Below are 23,110 nucleotides of genomic sequence, written 5' to 3' on the forward strand. Positions count from 1 at the left end.
CTTTTTATACAATAATGACAACCTACAGAGTTCATTCAACTGGGTTAGAAAGCCTTGAGTGACTGATGGAGGTTTACAGTCATGTACAGTAATGACTCAACGTACTCACTGACCCCCACTGAGACTTAATATTGTAATCCCAACAGAAGATTATTAGGGCCCCAATGGGAATCCACATTCGGAGGCAGTAAAGATGTATAGAAAATGCAATATACATGTATGTCAAAATATCTCCATTCATGTTTACATATTGTTGTAGGTCTCTTTCAGCTTGTTGAATGTTTTTGGTCGATTTCATCCATATTCAGATTTTCTCAGACTGTTAGAAACTGTCTGTTGAAGCAGGAAAATAATTTTATTGACAGATCATTTTATTCAAGCAGAAAATACTCCTGAAAATACCTCATTGGGCACATGCAGCTAGCTTTCTTTTATGCGGTCCAAAAGTACGAAGTGGCTTTTTTTCCCAATGTATTGAGTTTCATTTATCATAAACGAGGTAAAACAAAACAAACGCTGATCCAATAACATCCCACTTCCTCAGAACGTTCTTGAATTCCCACCTGACCGCCGCCAGGACAATGGCCAATCAGTACGCCGTAAGTCTCCATTGCTAGACTAACTATAAATAAAATCTTCAGGTTGCACATTGTGCAAGATCACCATGGGTCACCAAAGTCTCCTCCAACCTTTGAAGAGATATTTATCGTCCTTCCAAACCATTCATCAAAGTAACTTCCTTCAGCCTCAGAAAACAAAGCTAACAGCGGAGCATAAAAAAGCCTGAAGACTCAACTTTGGCACCGAACCCACATCGCAATACTATAAGATGGATCACATTTAATTTCAGGAGAGGAAAGTAACCATATCCTAGCTAGATCTTAGTCTTGGCATTGATTATCCACAAGATCATACCCTCAGGAGGTGTACTCAATGAGGCATAACACTAATCAACAGAAACATCAACTATGAACAGACATGACCGACCATAATGACAGAACACATCTATCATAGGTGGTGACCATATCAAGGCTATACATCCCAGACAGGGTGTCTACTCTGCCTTGGAAATGTATCTAAACATTTTACAACAGAAATTCATTATTCATGTGAAAATGTATCTTTGGAACCTGGTGTTTTGGATCTTATTATCCCAAATTATTGCTGATTATTGCTGATCTGTATGTCCTTGGGAAATTCAACCAGAAAAATAGGCCAAGATATGTTACTCCTCTGCCAAGCCTTAATGTCACCATATGGCCCACAAACCGTTTTCATTCAAGTGAAATGTTGTTTACCTTGTGGAAGCTCCCGTGGAAAATTCTCTTCACTTGATCCTCATTAAACGTGGCTCTTTGGATCTCCCCTCTGGTGTCCTTGTTGTAGAACGTGATTGTTTTGCTGGAAGCTGAAAAGAGGGAACGATGGCGTCAGATGGACCCCTAAACATGCATTACAGGGAGAAGTCAGACAGACAGACAGACAGACAGACAGACAGACAGACAGACAGACAGACAGACAGACAGACAGACAGCCAGCCAGCCAGACAGACAGACAGACAGACAGACAGACAGACAGACCTTACAAGTGATAACTTGTGGACTTGTAGAAAAAGTGTGAAAAGTCAGTGCCAAACCAAAACTCTTCCCTAGAGGGGGATCAGTGGACTGTGGCAGCCCACTAATCATTACACTGGTCCAAGTTTCTGAAGACTGTTATTTGATTCAGTAAGGAGGGGAATCAGATCATAGCTGTTAGCTTTAGCTAACCCAGAAGAGAAACAAAGCATGATGGGGGCTTACGGTTGACAGTGACCCCGACCTCAGGGTTGTTGTTACCATCGGCAATCTGCCAGATATCAAAGGCCTGGTTGGGGGTGTCAGGAAGGAGACGGAAGAGCAGGATAATGGTGTAGGATGGAGAAAGACCCTCTGGGTGGATCTCCCTGGCAGGAGGAAAAATACAGGATACAGGTGTCATGGCAGAGCTTTTTTATAAAGCTGAGGGATTCTCTTCTGTAAGATGGTCAACTTCATAGACACCAACACCGAGACAATCTGATCACTAGCTGTATTCATAAGACATGCAAAATGTTGACTAAAGTTAATGAATCAGATAATCATGAATCTTTGATCAAAATGAGAGGGTCCACTAAAACCTGTTTGAATTAAGATAGCCAATCGTAATCTATAGACCCTTTGTAACTTCTGGAAAATCAAAGACACAGAGAAACAAGGTTGGCATCTAAAAGCCACACCATAAACCAAAAAGACACACAATATCCACCCTGTCACGTAGACCACAGAATCTCAAAATGGTTGCCAGTTCTACCACAGACTCAAAAAATTACGGACATATTGAAAGTATTTTCCGTCCCTACTTTACTGCTTGAAGTGTTTCCATTTCCAGTCAATGACTTACCCACGCACAAATACAGATGATTATGGACAAATTAACTAAGCATGCTCATGCCTAAAATGTTAGCGCAGAACTCTTGAGCAGCTCAGCATTTGCCTGAATACATTTTAATGGGCCCAATAAAGAGCTGGGCACTTGACCTTCGGCTGCTTTGATTGATCCCTCTATGACATCCACTACCATTCAAAAGTTTGGGGTCACTTAGAAATGTCCTTGTTTTTAAAAGAAAAGCCATTTTTTTTGTCCATTCAAATAACATCAAATTGATCAGAAATAAAGTGTAGACATTGTTGATGTTGTAAATGACTATTGTAGCTGGAAATGACAGATTTTTAATGGAATATCTACATAGGCGTACAGAGGCCCATTATAAGCAACCATCACTCCTGTGTTCCAAAATTGGCTTTGCTTTTAAAAACAAGGACATTTCTAAGTGACCCCAAACTGTTGAACGGTAGTGTATGTGGGAGAGGGGCTACCCTGGGAGCAAATCATTTTCTCTTCCTAACACCTCATATTCTACAAGCTGCGAACACAAACAGGGCTGACAAAGGGCTCTTGGCACAGCACTCTCCGAGCAGAGCCTTTGAAGATACAAAAACAACTATTGTGCAGGCTGGCCAGCATTACAGTACACAGGAGAGGAGCAGGCAACGCACAACGGAAAAGGCCCGCAAACAGGCACACACTCTTACTTTGTGGGTGCAGAGATGAATGCATCTTTGTGTAGCCTGTAGCCTATAAAGCTGTTGAAAGAGCCAGGTTCCATGGACACGCCGTTCATGGCAGCGAAGGTCCTGTCTGTGATGTTGAAGCCCTCGAGCATTCTGAAGCCTGGTGAACACACGTCAGGTGAAGACAGAGTCAATGCACAGGAACACAGTACTGACATTGTTGGTAGGAATGAATTAGGGCGTTTTTCTACGTCAGTAAAGAGCTCCTGGCCATAGGTGTTATCAGCAGCTGTCAGTTTATTCAGAATACAGGTGTAGCATATACTTACCAGGTGAGGTGAACCCGTTGATGTAGATTAAAGGACAAGCTGAGGAGGGAGAAGTAAAACAGAGCATGATGCGATGGAAAAGGCTGGAGGACAACATACAGCTAACGCCAAATCTGCTTTCACTTGTGTCTTGAGGTACTGTGTAATGTAGATGTAAATCTTACTGGATGTGGCTGTTTCACAGATGAATGTGAGGAGGTTGTCCTGGATCTTGGCGAACGCGTCAAAGTCATCCACAACAAAGACGTGTCTTTCACTTGGCTTGCTGCCGATGTTCCTCAACTCTGCCACGTCCACATCGGCCACACCGACCACAAATACACTGTAACCTGGAGCAAGTCGAGCACAAAGATGACCGTTATGATCCATACGCCCTAGCCCAATGGATGTTCAGATCTTCCAATTTGACAGTGAAAACCCCAAAAGGAGTAAGTAATGCTTTATCTCAAAACATATCCCATCATTTCTAAAGTTCTGTAGCTACACTTACGCTGACTAATCTAGACTGAAAATATCCTTTTACTGTAAGGGCAAATCCAAATGTTGAACACTTACCAGAGTGTATCAGGTTGGAGGCACTCTTCTGGACCTCGTCTTGGGAGCGACCATCGGTGACGACCACCAGAACCTTAGGCACGTACCTCCTCATGCCGTTGTCTGAGGTGAACACCTTCTCACCAACGTGCTTCAGAGCAGCACCTGTACACAGAGGGGTAAGACATCAATTTCCACCTTTAACTATAGACTCATTCAACTCCACCTGCAAGATGAAGACACTGTAATGACATTAGTGGTGAGTGAATGTTTGTAGACTTGAATTAACTCAACATTATGCAATTGGTGTTAACGATATCATCCAGTGAGATTGAGAGTAGCAGTCTGTGGGCGTACCTGTCTTGGTGTTTCCTCCCATGTAGCGGACGAGCTGCAGCGCAGCCAAGGTCCTTCCCTTGTCTTGGTAAGTGTTCAGTTTGAACTCTGTCTTGGCACTGTCACTGAACTGCACAAAAGACACCTGTTTCCAGAAGACAAAAAGGGAGTGAGAGGGAGCGAGAGCGAGAGAATAATAAAGCATTGACATGAAGAATACACTCTGAAAGAGGAAAAGAGAAGAGAATATGCTGTAAACATCAAAGAGCTAACGCTCAGAGGATAGCCTGGATGGCTACGTACCTGCATGCCGCCAGGGTGGATGACGTCGAAGGCTCCGATCATGCTGAACACAAACTGAATCACTTTGCTGAAGCTCTCGTCTCCGATACTCCAGGAGCCGTCAATCAGGAACACCAGGTCAGCCTTGGCCCCTCTGCACACTGTGGTGCACATAGAGCAAGTCAATGTCAGGTAGGACATGTATAAAGAGTTTCTTCTCTGTGTTAGCTTCACTTCTCTTCACAGCATGCTGACTTCAAGCCTTTCCTTACCGTCCATAGCAGGGGGGATGGTAGGGGGTGGAGGTGGAGTGGGGGGCTCAGTTGGGGTCTCTGTGGGCTTAATCACTGTAACAAAGACCAGAACGTAAACAGTCAAACCATTTGGACTTCACTAGCATGCCCTGTTAGCCCCCTGCAAAGACCCTGAGGTGTTTTCTTATACCCGGAGTGTGGTGGGAGGTATACATGTGTGTAAACACAATGAAATGTTACATGTTACAGTTCTGATGGTTAGTGGAGTTTCTTACGGGTCCTCTCCTTGACGCTGACTCCAGGCCCCTCCAGGTTGGGGGTCTGTGTGTACACTGTGGCGTTGTAGAGGGCGTCAGGGGTCAGACCGTCCCAACAGTAGTGGCTCTCAGACCCAGTGATGGTGGTCTCCTGACCTCCCCTGTTAGAGGCTGTAGGAGGAAAGAGTAACACACATTGGTAGTGGATCAGGTGATTTATCCCCATACACTTTAAACATATACCCCATTTATCCCCAAGCACTTTAAACATATACCCCATTTATCCCCATACACTTTAAACATATACCCCATTTATCCCCAAGCACTTTGAGAAACTGGAAATCACACCTGGTAAAAGCACTATATAAATCTAATTCATTATCATTATAATGAATATTTTCAAAGAGAGGGGAGGAGAGGGGTTAAAGCCAGCCAGTGATAGTGCTTGGACTGAGGTAGCAGTGGGCTTATACAGTGTTTTGTCTTATTCAACATGCCCTTTCAAACAAACATTAATTAACTTAATGTGGCAAAGTGCAGTGCTTCCAACCATAATAGCTACCATACTGTAAACAGACTTAAATATTGCAACATTTTTCCCCATATTTTTTTTCTCTTACAGTCCTCCAGTGTCAGAGAATTAATAGGAGACAGATGGATCAGTGGGCATGAATAAAATACAATTATATAACATTTTTAGACATTCGAACAAAGACACCTTTGTGATAGGGTGGCAACTTTGTCTACATACCTGATCGACAGTAAACATTTTCACATCAATATAGAAACAGTTCTCCCCCACAGGTATCAAGGTTATATGGAATGGGCTCCCAGCCTGGTACAGCACTTACGGTTGAATGGATTTAGTTTGAGTCTGTAGGAAGTGGCAGCCCTGTGGGGGGTCCATCTCATGCAGAAGGTGTCATAACCAACGTTGTAGGTGGTCAGGTCAGTGATGTTCAGGTACACTGTGAAAGACAGGAACAGTCAACCAATCAATCAAACAATAATTTGATCAACCAAATAACTAATGAGTCAAGCAACCAATCAAACAACCAATCAATCACTTACGTGTGGTTCCTTGTCCAATGAGAGGTCCGCTGAGGCCAGCGTCGTACTGGGCCAACACCTTAAGGTCGTAGGTGGTTCCAGGCTGCAGGTTGTGCAGCTGGTAGCTGGTCACATCTCCAACAAACGTCTCCATGGTCTGATCAGTACCTGCAGGCACAGACAGGGACACTCCAGGTGGTGAATAACAGCAGGCACAGACAGGGGCACTCCAGGTCAATAACAGCAGACACAGACAGGGACACTCCAGGTCAATAACAGTAGGCACAGACAGGGAAACTCCAGGTCATTAACAGCAGGCACAGACAGGGACACTCCAGGTCAATAACAGCAGACACAGACACTCCAGGTCAATAACAGCAGACAGACACTCCAGGTCAATAACAGCAGACACAGACAGGGACATTCCAGGTCAATAACAGCAGACACAGACAGGGACATTCCAGGTCAATAACAGCAGACACAGACAGGGACACTCCAGGTCAATAACAGTAGGCACAGACAGGGAAACTCCAGGTCAATAACAGCAGTCACAGACGGGGACACTCCAGGTCAATAACAGCAGACACAGACACTCCAGGCCAATAACAGCAGACACAGACACTCCAGGTCAATAACAGCAGACACAGACACTCCAGGTCAATAACAGCAGACACAGACAGGGACATTCCAGGTCAATAACAGCAGACACAGACAGGGACACTCCAGGTCAATAACAGGAGGCACAGACAGGGACACTCCAGGTCAATAACAGGAGGCACAGACCGGGACACTCCAGGTCAATAACAGGAGGCACAGACAGGGACACTCCAGGTCAATAACAGGAGGCACAGACCGGGACACTCCAGGTCAATAAGAGCAGACACAGACAGGGACACTCCAGGTCAATAAGAGCAGACACAGACAGGGACACTCCAGGTCAATAACAGGAGGCACAGACCGGGACACTCCAGGTCAATAACAGGAGGCACAGACAGGGACACTCCAGGTCAATAACAGGAGGCACAGACCGGGACACTCCAGGTCAATAAGAGCAGACACAGACAGGGACACTCCAGGTCAATAAGAGCAGACACAGGCAGGGACACTCCAGGCCAATAAGAGCAGACACAGACAGGGACACTCCAGGTCAATAACAGGAGGCACAGACAGGGACACTCCAGGTCAATAACAGCAGGCACAGACAGGAACACTCCAGGTCAATAACAGCAGACACAGACAGGAACACTCCAGGTCAATAACAGTAGGCACAGACAGGGACACTCCAGGTCAATAACAGTAGGCACAGACAGGGACACTCCAGGTCAATAAGAGCAGACACAGACAGGAACACTCCAGGTCAATAAGAGCAGACACAGACCGGGACACTCCAGGTCAATAAGAGCAGACACAGACAGGAACACTCCAGGTCAATAAGAGCAGACACAGACAGGAACACTCCAGGTCAATAAGAGCAGACACAGACAGGGACAGGGACATCTGTGACTTTCTTCTATAGCTGGATATGTATATTAAGTAAGCCAAGTGAATCTTCTTTCACAGCTGAATATAATAGTATACTGGAATAGTAAAATAGTAGTTATCTGACCTTCAGGTGAGTAGACCAGTTTGTAGCCCACCACTCTGGAGGGTGCTGCGTCCCAGGACACCCTGAAGCGAGTGTACCACTCATCTGACACTCTCAGATTCTGAGGTCCTAGCATGCCAACTGCGGGGAAGAAAATACAGACCGTCAAAACCTATTAAAAACATATTACAACATTTTTAACATTAATATCACAGCCATGCAGTCCCAAGCTATGACTTTGCTTTGATTTGGTGTAAATGAGGAAATTAGACTGGGTATTGGGCAGCTCTAGTGTGAGATCTAACATTGGAGGACAGCTAGTTCAAAGGTTTCTGGTATTCACAGGCAGACTGAACTGAAGCCATGTTTCTGATATCCAGGACAATAATCACTGGCTGAGTTTATAAAACTCCTGTACTGTGAATGTGTCTGTGTGTGACTGTAACTTACAGTATGTGTCTGCGAGCAACTGTGTTTGTGGAGAACCTTGTGCGTCTGTTTGTCTATCATGTTGAATAGTGGACCAAGCGTAGAATGTGCTAGCGTACCTGTATGCCCGTCTCCATCCAGATCTCCCCCTGGTCCGTCAGGGTAGATGGCCTGCACGTTGATCTTATAGGGAGTGTCTGCATCCAGATTGGGCAGGATGACGGTATTTCTGTTCCCAGGAACCATGGTCTACAGGACACACAGGCAAAACATTGTATTACTGTTCATTAATACTATTCAACAGGTACTTCAAACAGAGGAGAAATAAGGATCCTGACAACCTCCTCACATTGTGCCTTGGGCCACACTCTAATTCATGCTGTAGACTCATCAAGATGGTGTTTGATGAGGGTATCATCAGAAATAGAAGCAATATAGGTGCTTACGTGCTCCTCGATGGGGTCTCCAGTGGTGGGGGCGTAGGTAATCTTATACTGCTGCACAGGTCCCTCAGCATGTTCCCATGCCACGGTCAGAGAGCTGGTGGTGGCATCATACACACGCATGTTCCTAGGGCCACTGCGGGGAACTGCGGGGATTATAAAGAAGTGAGCACAAATATCAAGCATATACTTGGATGTGGATAAACATGTAAAGGCAATAGGATCTTATATATGATAGATATTATATACTGGATCTTACGTGTTGTGCCCTTGTCTTCAGCTGGTGGTCCTTCCCCGTTGGCATAGATGGCGACCACTCCCACGTTGTAAGGCGTGTCCGGGACCAGCTGCTCCAGCAGGGTGGTGGTGGAGGTCCCAGGAACCAGGATCTGACCAGAGGGGATAGAGACACAGAGGTCAGCACTGAAGGACCGATCACAGTCTACAGCATGCAGCATGCATTACAGTGGGTTGGATTCAAATCAGACTACAACTCTCGCACCCACACGTTTGAGTCTCAAAACTAGAGAAATTATGATGAAGACAAGCATTAATAGGAATAACAAGGATAGCTGTAACTATCAACATTATTCTACATCAATTAGGCTAGCCTACTCTGACACATCCAGATGGGGGAGAAGAGTCCGGTCTGAAAAGTGTATCAGCTGTAGGGGAAAACAACAATCATGCTGTAATGCTGTTTGTCCCATGGTCCTGGCAGCTCTGACACTCACTATGACCCCCCAGTCTGACAACCTGACAGCTGTTTCAGTGTGACACCTCTATCAACTCATTCTCACCTCACTCAACAACCACTTGTGTTGACACTTCTCAGTGCTCAGTGAATGGGGGAACACAAGTATGAATTTTATTTCAATGATATGGCCCCTCCAGACAGTCAGGGCAATAACACACTGAGTAACTAACGTAATGTGTTGACAGTTGCTTACAGCAGCTTGGCTCCTCTGGTCTGTCCTCTCTGGCTGCTGCTCATCTCTGTGTCTGTGTTCTCCCATACTAGACCCCACTTGTCTGTCTCTTGATAACATTATCAAAGGTAATCAGCCTCTACCCTGATCTTCTCATCTACCTGCCTTGTCCTGGTATCACATACAGTACAAAATATACAGGAGTCCACCCACCTGGCATTTGGTTTCCCTCTCTTTCTTTGACCCCAAACACCATTGTTTTGTGTTCAATGTGTGTGTCTCTATCTCTGTGTCTCTGATGGGACTGTTTTTGACGACTGTCATCGAACCTTTGCGTCGGTCATCGCTTTGGAGGGTTTAATAGCAAAATGTTCTTCTCAAGGAGTAAACCCAATATGACAAGGCTGCTTTCCTAATATAGTAGTGCATACACCAAACCTCCCTGTGTTAAATGTGATGGTGCATCGTGACACTGGCCACATGGCTGCTGACGTGGAAAGCTGGCCCTGGCATTGGAAAAGCCCAGCCCAAGTCAATCATAATATTCCCACAGAAACACAATGTTGTGACTTTAAAAGAACAAAGAGAGTACTTCTTGCTATCAATAAAATGGAACAGCATCACTCTTCAAAGACCTGTTAAGTCAAAACAGGGTCTCAATGTCTCAATGCTTCTCACAGATGTGGCTGTTTGTGCAATGTCAAGTAGCAGTTTATTAGTTGTTTGTGACCTCCTTTAAAACTCCAGATGTGGGCACCGTCAAGCCAGATAAGGAGGGGAAAAAGCCCAGACAGCTTCCTGTTTTAATTAATGAACATGAACATTTGGCCTTAAACCAGGAAGAGACTGTTAAATAAGAACCCCCACCAGAGAGACAGTCGATGTGGAGCACAAACAGGTTGATGTTGTTCCATTCTGTTTCTTTACAAAGAGCTGTAGTGATGGAAATCTGTAAATGGACCGAAGCGTTCCACTCGGCCACCCCTGCACACACCCCAAGTCACTGGACATTAACATTTGACCTCTGACCTGGGGCGGGGTTAATCAGAGACCCTATGGGTCTCCCTGGTCGTGACTCACCGACTCGGAGGGCTTGGCGCCGCTCAGGGGGGAGTAGACGACCCTGTACTGCACAACCTTGCCTGAGGCGGGATCCCAGCGCACATTCAGGGTGTTGGTGGTGGGGCCGAAGACCTGGATGTTCCTCACGGGGGTACGCTCCACTGTGGAGAGAGAGAGGGATGGAGGGGGGAGGAGAGAGAGAGAGAGAGAGAGAGAGAGAGAGAGAGAGAGAGAGAGATATGGGGAAAGAATAGAGTGGGGGTGGGTGGGAAGAGAACAGCAGCTGAAAAAATGTATTAGAGAGTCCAACTAAATTATTGGTGGCTGAATCAGACGCTAGGGAATGTTCACCTTGAAGCCATCAAAGCATTCACTGGGTCTATGTACAATACATACTAGTTGACTAGTATGATGTTTCCAGTATTTGTACCACTCAGCATTGTACCCTCATAAAGACAGAGTGGGAAGTACATGGGGAGCTTCTTTTCTTAGAGACCAGAAGTATTGGCCAGAAATAAGTAACAAAAGTCCTGGGCTTCACCCTGAAAGCACAGCATCAATGGATAGTCCACATCCATATCAATATTGTTTTTCATCACAAATTGATAAAATATGACTAAAGCCCAATTTAGATTTGATTAGGAACATTTGTCAGACAGCCTGAAGAAACATTGCTTCTTCAATTTCAACGGAATCTATATGTAGAGTCCTATAATTCTGACAGAGATCAAAAGCTTGAAAGATATCATTGATCGGTGTCCCTGGGGGTATATTCTGATGGATTTAATACAGGACAGATGAACCTAACAACAGGATAGACAGAAGACCATTAGGCTATGGCTTTGGGGTAATCAGGGTACCAGTAACAGTAATGACATAAAGTGACTTTTGATAAACATAGCCAGTCTAGAGAAGGCTGATGAATGGAAAGTGAAAAAATACTCTCAATTCATTCTCTTCCCTCCTCTAGTTTTTTCCATGGGAGGAGCAAATGACTCACGTCATGCTATCCCCCCAGCCGTGCTACCACAACCACTACCAGTCATTACACCCCATAAACGGACCCCATTACCTTAAGGCTGGAGACATCACTAGTGTTGCCAACACAGAGGAATTCCTTCCTGTGCAATCAGCCCACTAAAGACTGAGTCATACTGAGTGGAGGCTCAGCCTTATAATTGTGGAAGAAACTGGAAGAGGGATGGTCTTTTCAAAATGGATGGAAACCAGCTAATAAACTAAATATAGTGTCTACAGTGAATCATACTATCTAGCATGGCATTGGACATTTTAGCTGTAAACAGATGACAACCAAAAACACATCTTTTTGGCATTGCCCCCAGAAATAAAAGGGGTTCGCTTAATTTAGTAGGAAAATTCCACTACAATAACACTGGGACATATTTTGGGCTCATTACAAGAGTTTACTGGCAGAAGGAGTAAGCAAGCCAACATACTAGACCAGAGTGCATGCTCTACAGAAAGCCAACACACTAGACCAGAGAGTGCATGCTCTACAGAAAGCCAACACACTAGACCAGAGAGTGCATGCTCTACAGAAAGCCAACACACTAGACCAGAGGGTGCATGCTCTACAGAAAGCCAACACACTAGACCAGAGAGTGCATGCTCTACAGAAAGCCAACATACTAGACCAGAGAGTGCATGCTCTACAGAAAGCCAACACACTAGACCAGAGAGTGCATGCTCTACAGAAAGCCAACACACTAGACCAGAGAGTGCATGCTCTACAGAAAGCCAACACACTAGACCAGAGGGTGCATGCTCTACAGAAAGCCAACACACTAGACCAGAGAGTGCATGCTCTACAGAAAGCCAACACACTAGACCAGAGAGTGCATGCTCTACAGAAAGCCAACACACTAGACCAGAGAGTGCATGCTCTACAGAAAGCCAACACACTAGACCAGAGGGTGCATGCTCTACAGAAAGCCAACACACTAGACCAGAGAGTGCATGCTCTACAGAAAGCCAACACACTAGACCAGAGAGTGCATGCTCTACAGAAAGCCAACACACTAGACCAGAGAGTGCATGCTCTACAGAAAGCCAACACACTAGACCAGAGGGTGCATGCTCTACAGAAAGCCAACACACTAGACCAGAGGGTGCATGCTCTACAGAAAGCCAACACACTAGACCAGAGGGTGCATGCTCTACAGAAATGCCAGGTCTCAAAGAATGACCAAACAAAAACACAAATCATTATCATATATTGTAGCCTTTAGCACACAGCACAATCTTCTCCTCAGGAAATGCTGTACCAAGAATGGTAGAAATATAACCATTTTATATTGTACACAGGCTCCTTCGTTAAATTGACCATGGTAGGTCATGACAATAGCCATGAGAAAAGGGTTGTTGAGGCGGGTCATCTATACTAGATAACGTGAACCATCATAACAGTAAACCTGTACGTGGACTCACGTGTCTTGCCATTCTCAGACATGCGTTTGCCCTCTCCAGGGGGGTAGAGAGGGACCACAGTGACAGTGTAGAGGGTGTCAGACATCAGGTTCTTCAGCACAGTGTTGGTGGTGCTACCAGACACCTGGGCCTGTAGATTCAACCACACAACAGGACTGAGTCACAAAGCTACACAGATGTGATCTGTCTATATGAAATGTGGAAAAACGTCATAAAACACGATTAAAAAGAGAGAGAAAAGGACTGGTAAAGGAGTAGTATTTTGCAAGTATGTTTGACTGTCTGAGTGAATCTGTGAAGTATCAGTGTATTGGTGTTTGTATTTTTTCTGCATTAGATAATGGATGTGATAATGAAAGAGTATGCATGCCATAGTGAGATTCGGTAGTGATTGGTAAGAGGTGGCCCAGCCTACCACTTCCTCAGCTCCTCCTGCGGTGGGCACATAGTAGATCTTGTACTGGCGCACATTGCCCTCGGCGGCCTCCCATTGGACATTCAGGGTGCTGGTGGTAGGGTCAGTGACCTGGAGCCTCCGCACTCCACCCAGAGGCTCTGGAGAGAGAGAAGAAAGGAGGTCTTAGGATTCATACTATGTTAAATGACAACAATGAGCTACAGATGTTAAAATGTAAGAGGTACAGAAGTGGCAAGTGGTAGGCGTAAAATCAAACACAGTATTTAGGGCATCTTTAACATCAGCATCTAGGTAACAAATGTAGCCCTGGTTCCCTGGTGAAGCTGAGAGGACAAAAGGGAACATGATGTAATCATGAAGGCCTTAGCGAGGCCACAGTTACAGTAGGTCACTCACTGGTTTTTCCGTTGCCAGAGATGTCCTTGCTCTCCCCATTGCTGTAGATGGCTGCCACGGTGATGGAGTAGGGAGTGTCGGGGGTCAGCTTGGGAAGCAGCACCGTGTTCTTCTTCCCTCCAATCTGCGTCTGTTGGGGAATGAAGACAGATTGAAATGACTGGGAGAGAAGACGGAAGGACCCTCACTTTGCTCACCTGGTCCATGATCACACTCAAGGCCTAAGGGTCGACTCATTTCGCAATTATTGGATCAACTCTAAATTCTTGTAATATTCCCTTCAGATTACAAATGTGTCAAATAGTCCATTCAATGTGGCCTAAGAAGAGATGACATGGGAAAAACAGTTGTATTTTCTTATTGGATGTGGATGTCTCCAGCTTCTCTCCCTTGACAGTTTATATCAGTGTCAGAGACTTGATGGAAAGAATGCAGGTTGAGAAATACCAGACTGTTGAAAAAAAATTGTCAGAGGATGCATCGAGCATTTTTGCACTTTGCTATTGTAGTGAGCAAGATCTAAGGTAAAGCTGTACTCTACTGGCCCTAACAGTGGGATGGGTTGTTTTAAGAGGTATGATTGATGAATTTACTGCATTGTTTTTGACCAAGGAGATGCTGTATTAAAAGGAACGATGTTGATCGCCTCACAGAGACGGCTGACTGAGTAAACCCTGTGTGTGTGTGTGTGTGTGTGTGTGTGTGTGTGTGTGTGTGTGTGTGTGTGTGTGTGTGTGTGTGTGTGTGTGTGTGTGTGTGTGTGTGTGTGCGCGTGTGAGTTTTCTAGTTTTTTTTCTTGTCCTCCACAGAGTACGTTAACCACTGACAGCATGCCTGGTGAAAACGTATCATCAGTGTCTCCCATTTCCTACACAGACTTTTTGTCACAAATGAATCAAAGCGGGGCCACTTGAGCTCTCCATACTTGTTGAAAATCTGTCAATGAACCAAAAACACTTGGCTAAGCTTGGCTCATTAGTATCTAGCTTTCCAACAATGCCTCAATGTTTAGCGTGTGATATCATCACAGCAACCGAGGGACGGACGGCCACTGAACAGAACTGGGTTCTCTCCTCTAATTAAAAAAGGGAAAACGTTTAATCCATTCTGCATGGGAATGGAAACTCTGAATGGACAAATAACTCACATAGCGCTAGCTACCCTTGACTCCAATATGGTAGGCCTATCACTTCACAGACAAGACTGATGAGAGAGTGAAATTCTCTAACTGCTTCCTTCCATTTACTGGATCTCTCTCTGTGTGCCTCCACATCATGCAAACTCTAAGCGCCTAAACATCTGGCCTGAGGAAAAAAGCCTTTCTATCTAAACTACTATTCAGCTCTATAGAGTGGAGCAGCAGCGATGCCAGACAGCTTGAAGGACTCTGTAAACACTGTCTGCAGTCAACGACCCCCTTGGTACCACACTCCCTGTCCTGTTACATAAACACACATACACACATACACCCTCAACCCTGCTGGGCCCAGACATTCCATCTCTGCCCCCCCTTCTCCTCCATCTCTCCACACTGATAACCCCAACTCCCCTGGGGCTCTGGCCAAGGTCCCTGACCACCACGTGTTTCTAAAATGCATCAAAGCTGGGACCGAGAGACTGAAAAACATATTCTATATCAAGGCCATCCAACTGTTAACTAGCCATCACTAGTTGGCCTCCACTCAGTATCTTGCCCTGAATTTACAGTAGTCACTGTCACTAACCGGCTACCACCCGATTACTCAACCCTGCACCTTAGAGGCTGCTGCCCTATGTACATAGACATGGAACACTGGTCACTTTAATAATGTTTACATAATGTTTTACTAATTTTGTATGTATATACTGTATTCTAGTCAAGGCCATCCCTTTCAACTATTGCTGTACATATACTATTCTATCCTACGTATTCTTCAGATATACTACATATTCTATCCACATACTGTCCATAATGTCTATACATCCCATCACATATATATATATATATATATATATATATATATATATATATATATATACACACACACTCCGGACTCCGACATTGCTCGCCTTATATATTTTTTACATTCTTGCATTGCAATTTCAGAAAATGTCCATACTATATCTGGTGCTAATAGTGGAATGATAGAGTTTCACAGTATTCCTTACCCGGCAGTGTTGTGATTGGCTGTGATATTCATCTATCTATTGTCAAACTGGGGAAGCTGACTTTGTGGCTGTGTTATCTAGTGAAAATCTCACTGTCATTTCCTGGTTGGTGAAATTCTACATTGTTCACTCAATTTAGGTTTATGTGAGAAAACAAGAATCATTGTAACATCTAAATCACTCTGAAATATCTTTTCAATAACAAAAAATATCATTTTTACAGCTGTTTGAAGCTGGTGGACAAAAACGAAGCTGGTGGACCAAAACCTCTGTTTTGGTCCACCAGCTTCAAACAGCTGTAAAAATGATATTTTTGTTATGGAAAATACATTTCACAGCAATTTAGATGGTACAATAGTTCCCTACACTATTCATTCAGTGCTTGTTTTCTCACATAAACTGAAATCTCTTTCCCAGTATGAGAGATGCCACACCGGCAGGAGAAATCAATAGGCGAATATCACAGCCAATCACAACACGGCGGTTAAGTAATAATGTAAAAAATGATCCTTCCACTATTAGCGGTAGATATATTATCTACATTTTCAGAAATTATAATGCAACAATTGCTGTGTGTTATAGCTTTAAATTGTGTCATATGAACATTCTGGTGGGAGCTATTATCTTCCCATCACACAAACAAAGTGCCTCTGTGTCATGCTACAAGGACTCCCTTCCTTATCCTTTCATCACCCAGAGGATGGTTAGGATTAAAAGCTGATGTTAGCACTATGAACAGCTTGGAATTGTGATGCCCTAAGCTGGTTCTGGTTTTACCGACTGGGTCTTGCCCCCGGCGGTGGGGACGTATGTGATCTTGTAGTTCTGGACACGACCAGGGGCGTGGTCCCACTTGACGGTCAGAGTGATGGTGGTGGCGTTGAACACCTGCAGGTTCTGGGGAGGCCCTGTGGGGGCTGGGCACGAACACAACATCGTAAACAACAACAAACTCCAACGTAAACACACATCCAATCAACACAGATCACCTAACTTCTGGATGGTGACACTTTGATAAAAATACATGTATTTGATTCAAATGAATTATCTCTATGAGTGCTGTATGTATTTCTGTTTGATTACAACAAATACTCTTACCAGGGGTGAAAATAACCTTGGACACTGCAGAGGGAAACAGAAATATAAAGAGTTACTGTAAATACATCTGATCTGCATGGTCAGCTCCTAATATGTATTTATTGTAATGCATTAGATGAGATAATTAACTTCTCTTACATGTTCTCTGGCTGCCCAGCAGGTCCTCACTCTCAGACTCGTCAGGGTAGATGGCGGTGACGGACACGTCGTACATAGTGTCTGGTTGCAGCTTTTCCAACACGTTACTGGTCTCATCACTGTTCAGGATGGACTGGGAGACACAACACAACAGGGCTTATAGCCTGGGAGACACAACAGGGCTTATAGACTGGGAGACACAACAGGGCTTATAGCCTGGGAGACACAACAGGGCTTATAGACTGGGAGACACAACAGGGCTTATGGACTGGGAGACACAACACAACAGGGCTTATAGAGTGGGAGACACAACAGGGTTTATAGACTGGGAGACACAACAGGGCTTATAGCCTGGGAGACACAACAGGGCTTATAGACTGGGAGACACAACAGGGCTTATGGACTGGGAGACACAACACAACGGGCTTATAGACTGGGAGACACAACAGGGTTTATAGACTGGGAGACACAACAGGGCTTATAGACTGGGAGACACAACACAACAGGGCTTATAGACTGGGAGACACAACACAACAGGGCTTATCGACTGGGAGACACAGCACAACAGGGCTTATGGACTGGGAGACACAACACAACAGGGCTTATAGACTGGGAAACACAACACAACAGGGCTTATAGACAGGGAGACACAACACAACAGGGCTTATAGACTGGGAGACACAACAGGGCTTATAGACTGGGAGACACAACACAATAGGGCTTATAGACTGGGAGACACAACAGGGCTTATAGACTGGGAGACTCAACACAACAGGGCTTATAGACTGGGAGACTCAACACAACAGGGCTTATAGACTGAGAGACTCAACACAACAGGGCTTATAGACTGGGAGACAAAACACAACAGGGCTTATAGTCTGGGAGACACAGCACAACAGGGCTTATAGACTGGGAGACACAACAGGGCTTATGGATTGGGAGAAACAACACAACAGAGCTTATAGTCTGGGAGACACAACAGGGCTAATAGACTGGGAGACAACACAACAGGGCTTATAGACTGGGAGACACAACACAACAGGGCTTATCGACTGGGAGACACAACATGGTTTATGGACTGGGAGAAACAACACAACAGGGCTTATGGACTGGGAGAAACAACACAACAGGGCTTATAGACTGGGAGACACAACACAACAGGGCTTATAGACTGGGAGACACAACAGGGCTTATAGACTGGGAGACACAACAGGGCTTAAAGCCTGGGAGACTCAACACAACAGGGCTTATAGACTGTGAGACACAACACAACAGGGCTTATAGACTGGGAGACACAACACAACAGGGCTTATAGACTGGGAGACACAACAGGGCTTATAGACTGGGAGACACAACAGGGCTTATAGCCTGGGAGACTCAACACAACAGGGCTTATAGACTGTGAGACACAACACAACAGGGCTTATAGACTGTGAGACACAACACAACAGGGCTTATAGACTGGGAGACACAACACAACGGGGCTTATAGACTGGGAGACACAATACAACGGGGCTTATAGACTGGGAGAGAAAACACAACAGGGCTTATAGACTGGGAGACACAGCACAACAGGGCTTATAGACTGGGAGACACAACAGGTCCTATAAACTGGGAGACACAACACAACAGGGCTTATGGACTGGGAGACACGACACAACAGGGCTTATATACTGAGAGACACAACACAACAGGGCTTATAGACTGGGAGACACGACACAACAGGGCTTATAGACTGGGAGACACAACACAACGGGGCTTATAGACTGGGAAACACAACACAACAGGGCTTATAGACTGGGAGACAACAGGGCTTATAGACTGGGAGACACAACAGGGCTTATAGACTGGGAGACACAACAGGGCTTATAGACTGGGAGACACAACAGGGCTTATACATTTACATTTAAGTCATTTAGCAGACGCTTTTATCCAGAGCGACTTACAAATTGGTACGTTCACCTTAAGACATCCAGTGGAACAGCCACTTTACAATAGTGCATCTAAATCTTTTAAGGGGGGTGAGAAGGATTACTTTATCCTATCCTAGGTATTCCTGAAAGAGGTGGGGTTTCAGGTGTCTCCGGAAGGTGGTGATTGACTCCGCTGTCCTGGCGTCGTGAGGGAGTTTGTTCCACCATTGGGGGGCCAGAGCATATATATATATATATATAGATATATATATATTATAGACTGGTAGACACGACACAACAGGGCTTATAGACTGGGAGACACGACACAACATGGCTTATATACTGAGAGACCCAACACAACAGGGCTTATAGACTGGTAGACACGACACAACATGGCTTATAGACTGGGAGACACAACAGGGCTTATAGACTGGGAAACACAACAGGGCTTATAGACTGGGAGACACAACGGGGCTTATAGACTGGGAGACACAACACAACAGGGCTTATAGACTGGGAGACACAACACAACGGGGCTTATAGACTGGGAGACACAACACAACGGGGCTTATAGACTGGGAGACACAACAGGGCTTATAGACTGGGAGACACAACAGGGCTTATAGACTGGGAGACACGACACAACAGGGCTTATAGACTGGGAGACACGACCCAACATGGCTTATATACTGAGAGACCCAGCACAACAGGGCTTATAGACTGGTAGACACGACACAACATGGCTTATAGACTGGGAGACACAACAGGGCTTATAGACTGGGAAACACAACAGGGCTTATAGACTGGGAGACACAACAGGGCTTATAGACTGGGAGACACAACACAACGGGGCTTATAGACTGGGAGACACAACACAACGGGGCTTATAGACTGGGAGACACAACAGGGCTTATAGACTGGGAGACACAACAGGGCTTATAGACTGGGAGACACGACACAACAGGGCTTATAGACTGGGAGACACGACACAACATGGCTTATATACTGAGAGACCCAGCACAACAGGGCTTATAGACTGGTAGACACGACACAACATGGCTTATAGACTGGGAGACACAACAGGGCTTATAGACTGGGAAACACAACAGGGCTTATAGACTGGGAGACACAACAGGGCTTATAGACTGGGAGACACAACACAACAGGGCATATAGAATATATGTCGGCAATGCTTCCTAATCACAACTTTATTGAGAATACCAAGAATAATCCAATTCTGTACATTATACCAATATTCTGTACATAGTTAATCAAAATCTAATGTCAGTGCAAACCACCTGGATGGTTGTCTTACATATTGAAAGTTGGTTTCTCCTTTCTTAGTCCAGCCGATACGATAGAGAGCCACGTCATGGGCCCCATGGTCCCAGTCGGCTCTGAAGCTGGTCTGGGTCACCTCAGAGAAACGCAGGTTCTTAGGAGCAGGAACAACATCTACACAGAAGAAAGGAAAAATTATATGGGAGAGATTGCCATGCCATTACCATACCCTACAACCAGGGCATCACTACACCCTATAACCAGGGCATCACTACACCCTATAGCCAGGGCATCACTACACCCTATAGCCAGGGCATCACTACACCCTATAGCCAGGGCATCACTACACCCTATAGCCAGGGCATCACTACACCCTATAACCAGGGCATCACTACACCCTATAGCCAGGGCATCACTACACCCTATAGCCAGGGCATCACTACACCCTATAACCAGGGCATCACTACACCCTATAACCAGGGCATCACTACACCCTATAACCAGGGCATCACTACACCCTATAGCCATGGCATCACTACACCCTATAACCAGGGCATCACTACACCCTATAACCAGGGCATCGCTGTACCCTATAACCAGGGCATCGCTGTACGTTATAACCAGGGCATCACTGTACGCTATAACCAGGGCATCACTGTACGCTATAACCAGGGCATCACTGTACCCTATAACCAGGGCATCACTACACCCTATGGCATCTCTGTCTTGAGGCGTCACTACAGACCCGGGTTCGATCCCAGGCTGTTTCACAGCTGGCCGTGACCAGGAGACCCATGAAGCGGCGTACAATTGGCCCAGTGATGTCCGGGTTAGGGGAGGGTTTGGCCGGCCGGGATTTCCTTGTCCCATCGCACTCTAGAGACTCCTTATGGTGGGCCGAGCGCATGCAAGCTGATTTCAGCCGCCAGCTGGACGCTGTTTCCTCCGACACACAGCAGTGTGTCAAGAAGCAGTGCGGCTTAACAGGGTCATGTTTCGGAGGACGCATGGCTCTTTACCTTCGCCTCTCCAGAGTCCATAGGGGAGTTGCAGCAATGGGACAAGACTGTAACTATCAGTCAGATATTATGAAATTGGGGAGAAAAAGGGGTAATTAAAAAATATATATAATTTAAATACTATGACATTACTATACCCTATAACTATATATTTATTTTATTTTTATTTCACCTTTATTTAACCAGGTAGGCCAGTTGAGAACAAGTTCTCATTTACAACTGAGACCTGGCCAAGATAAAGCATAGCAGTGCGACAAAAACAACAGAGTAACACATACAAACATACAGTCAATAACACAAAAGAAAAATAGATATGGGGATGAGGTAGTACAGTGTGTGCAAATGTAGAAGAGTAGGGAGGAAGGAAATAAATAGGCCACAGAGGTGAAAATAATTACAATTGAGCATTAATACTGGAGAGATATATATGCAGATGAGGATGTGCAAGTAGAGATATACTGGGGAGCAAAAGAGCAAGAGGGTAAGTAATAATATGTTGATGAGGTAGTTGGGTGTGCTATTTACAGATTGGCTGTGTACAGGTACAGTGATCGGTAAGCTGCTCTGACAGCTGATGCTTAAAGTTAGAGAGGGAGATATAAGACTCCAGATTTTTGCAATTCGTTCCAGTCATTGGCAGCAGAGAACTGGAAGGAAAGGCGGCCAAAGGAAGTTTTGGCTTTGGGGAGGACCAGTGCAATATACCTGCTGGAGCGTGTGCTACAGGTGGGTGTTGCTATGGTGACCAGTGAGCTGAGATAAGGCGGGGCTTTACCTAGCAAAGACTTATAGATGACATGGAGCCAGCAGGCTTGGCGATGGATATGAAGTGAGGGCCAGCCAACGAGAGCATAGAGGTCGCAGTGTTGGGTAGTATATGGGGCTTTGGTGATAAAACGGATGGCACTGTGATAGACTACATCCAGTTTGATGAGTAGAGTGTTGGGGGCTATTTTGTAAATTACATCGCCAAAGTCAAGGATCGGCAGGATATTCAGTTTTACGTGGGTATGTTTGGCAGCATGAGTGAAGGATGCTTTGTTGCGAAATAGGAATCCGATTCTAGATTTCATTTTGGATTAGAGATGTTTAATATGAGCCTGGAAGGAGAGTTTACAGTCTAGCCAGACACCTAGGTATTTGTAGTTGTCCACATATTCTAGGTCAGAACCGTCCAGAGTAGTAATGTTAGTTGGGCGGGAGGGTGCGGGCAGAAATCGGTTGAAGAGCATGCACTTAGTTTTACTAGCATTTAAAAGCAGTTGGAGGCCACAGAAGGAGTGTTGTATGGCGTTGAAGCTCGTTTGGAGGTTTGTTAGCACATTGTCCAAAGAAGGGTCAGATGTATACAGAATGGTGTCGTCTGCATAGATGTGGATCAGAGAATCACCAGCAGCAAGAGTGACATCATTGATATATACAGAGAAAAGAGTCGGCCCGAGAATTAAGCCCTGTGGCACCCCCATAGAGACTGCCAGAGGTCCAGACAACAGGCCCTCCGATTTGACACACTGAAATCTATCTGAGAAGTAGTTGGTGAACCAGGCGAGGCAGTCATTTGAGAAGCCAGGGCTATTGAGTCTGCCGATAAGAATGCGGTGATTGACAGAGTCGAAAGCCTTGGCCAGGTCGTTGAAGACGGCTGCACAGTACTGTCTTCATCGATGGC

The 23,110-nt window shown here is 45.3% G+C and overlaps 1 protein-coding gene across 2 annotated transcripts in view; it reads right to left on the reverse strand.

Annotated features, from left to right (window-relative positions):
• The window catches only part of LOC115146346 (collagen alpha-1(XII) chain-like), a 93,694-nt gene that overhangs the window by 24,952 nt on the left and 45,632 nt on the right, over positions 1 to 23,110 (reverse strand). For both annotated transcript variants that reach the window (XM_029688371.2, XM_029688372.2), the window contains exons 28-51: positions 20,457 to 20,596; positions 17,229 to 17,361; positions 17,091 to 17,114; positions 16,770 to 16,909; positions 13,845 to 13,974; positions 13,446 to 13,585; positions 13,031 to 13,160; positions 10,601 to 10,743; positions 8,851 to 8,980; positions 8,595 to 8,737; positions 8,268 to 8,397; positions 7,741 to 7,860; positions 6,156 to 6,302; positions 5,936 to 6,052; positions 5,103 to 5,255; positions 4,846 to 4,920; positions 4,595 to 4,734; positions 4,313 to 4,436; positions 3,977 to 4,120; positions 3,586 to 3,750; positions 3,422 to 3,460; positions 3,114 to 3,252; positions 1,803 to 1,945; positions 1,299 to 1,408 (exon numbers count right to left, since the gene is read on the reverse strand). In XM_029688371.2, the coding sequence (XP_029544231.1) occupies positions 1,299 to 1,408; positions 1,803 to 1,945; positions 3,114 to 3,252; positions 3,422 to 3,460; positions 3,586 to 3,750; positions 3,977 to 4,120; positions 4,313 to 4,436; positions 4,595 to 4,734; positions 4,846 to 4,920; positions 5,103 to 5,255; positions 5,936 to 6,052; positions 6,156 to 6,302; positions 7,741 to 7,860; positions 8,268 to 8,397; positions 8,595 to 8,737; positions 8,851 to 8,980; positions 10,601 to 10,743; positions 13,031 to 13,160; positions 13,446 to 13,585; positions 13,845 to 13,974; positions 16,770 to 16,909; positions 17,091 to 17,114; positions 17,229 to 17,361; positions 20,457 to 20,596 (2,999 nt within the window). The remainder of the gene's footprint in view (positions 1 to 1,298; positions 1,409 to 1,802; positions 1,946 to 3,113; positions 3,253 to 3,421; positions 3,461 to 3,585; positions 3,751 to 3,976; positions 4,121 to 4,312; positions 4,437 to 4,594; positions 4,735 to 4,845; positions 4,921 to 5,102; positions 5,256 to 5,935; positions 6,053 to 6,155; positions 6,303 to 7,740; positions 7,861 to 8,267; positions 8,398 to 8,594; positions 8,738 to 8,850; positions 8,981 to 10,600; positions 10,744 to 13,030; positions 13,161 to 13,445; positions 13,586 to 13,844; positions 13,975 to 16,769; positions 16,910 to 17,090; positions 17,115 to 17,228; positions 17,362 to 20,456; positions 20,597 to 23,110) is intronic.

This window comes from Oncorhynchus nerka, linkage group LG18 (assembly GCF_034236695.1).
Source record: "Oncorhynchus nerka isolate Pitt River linkage group LG18, Oner_Uvic_2.0, whole genome shotgun sequence".
Taxonomy (NCBI): Eukaryota; Metazoa; Chordata; class Actinopteri; order Salmoniformes; family Salmonidae; genus Oncorhynchus; species Oncorhynchus nerka.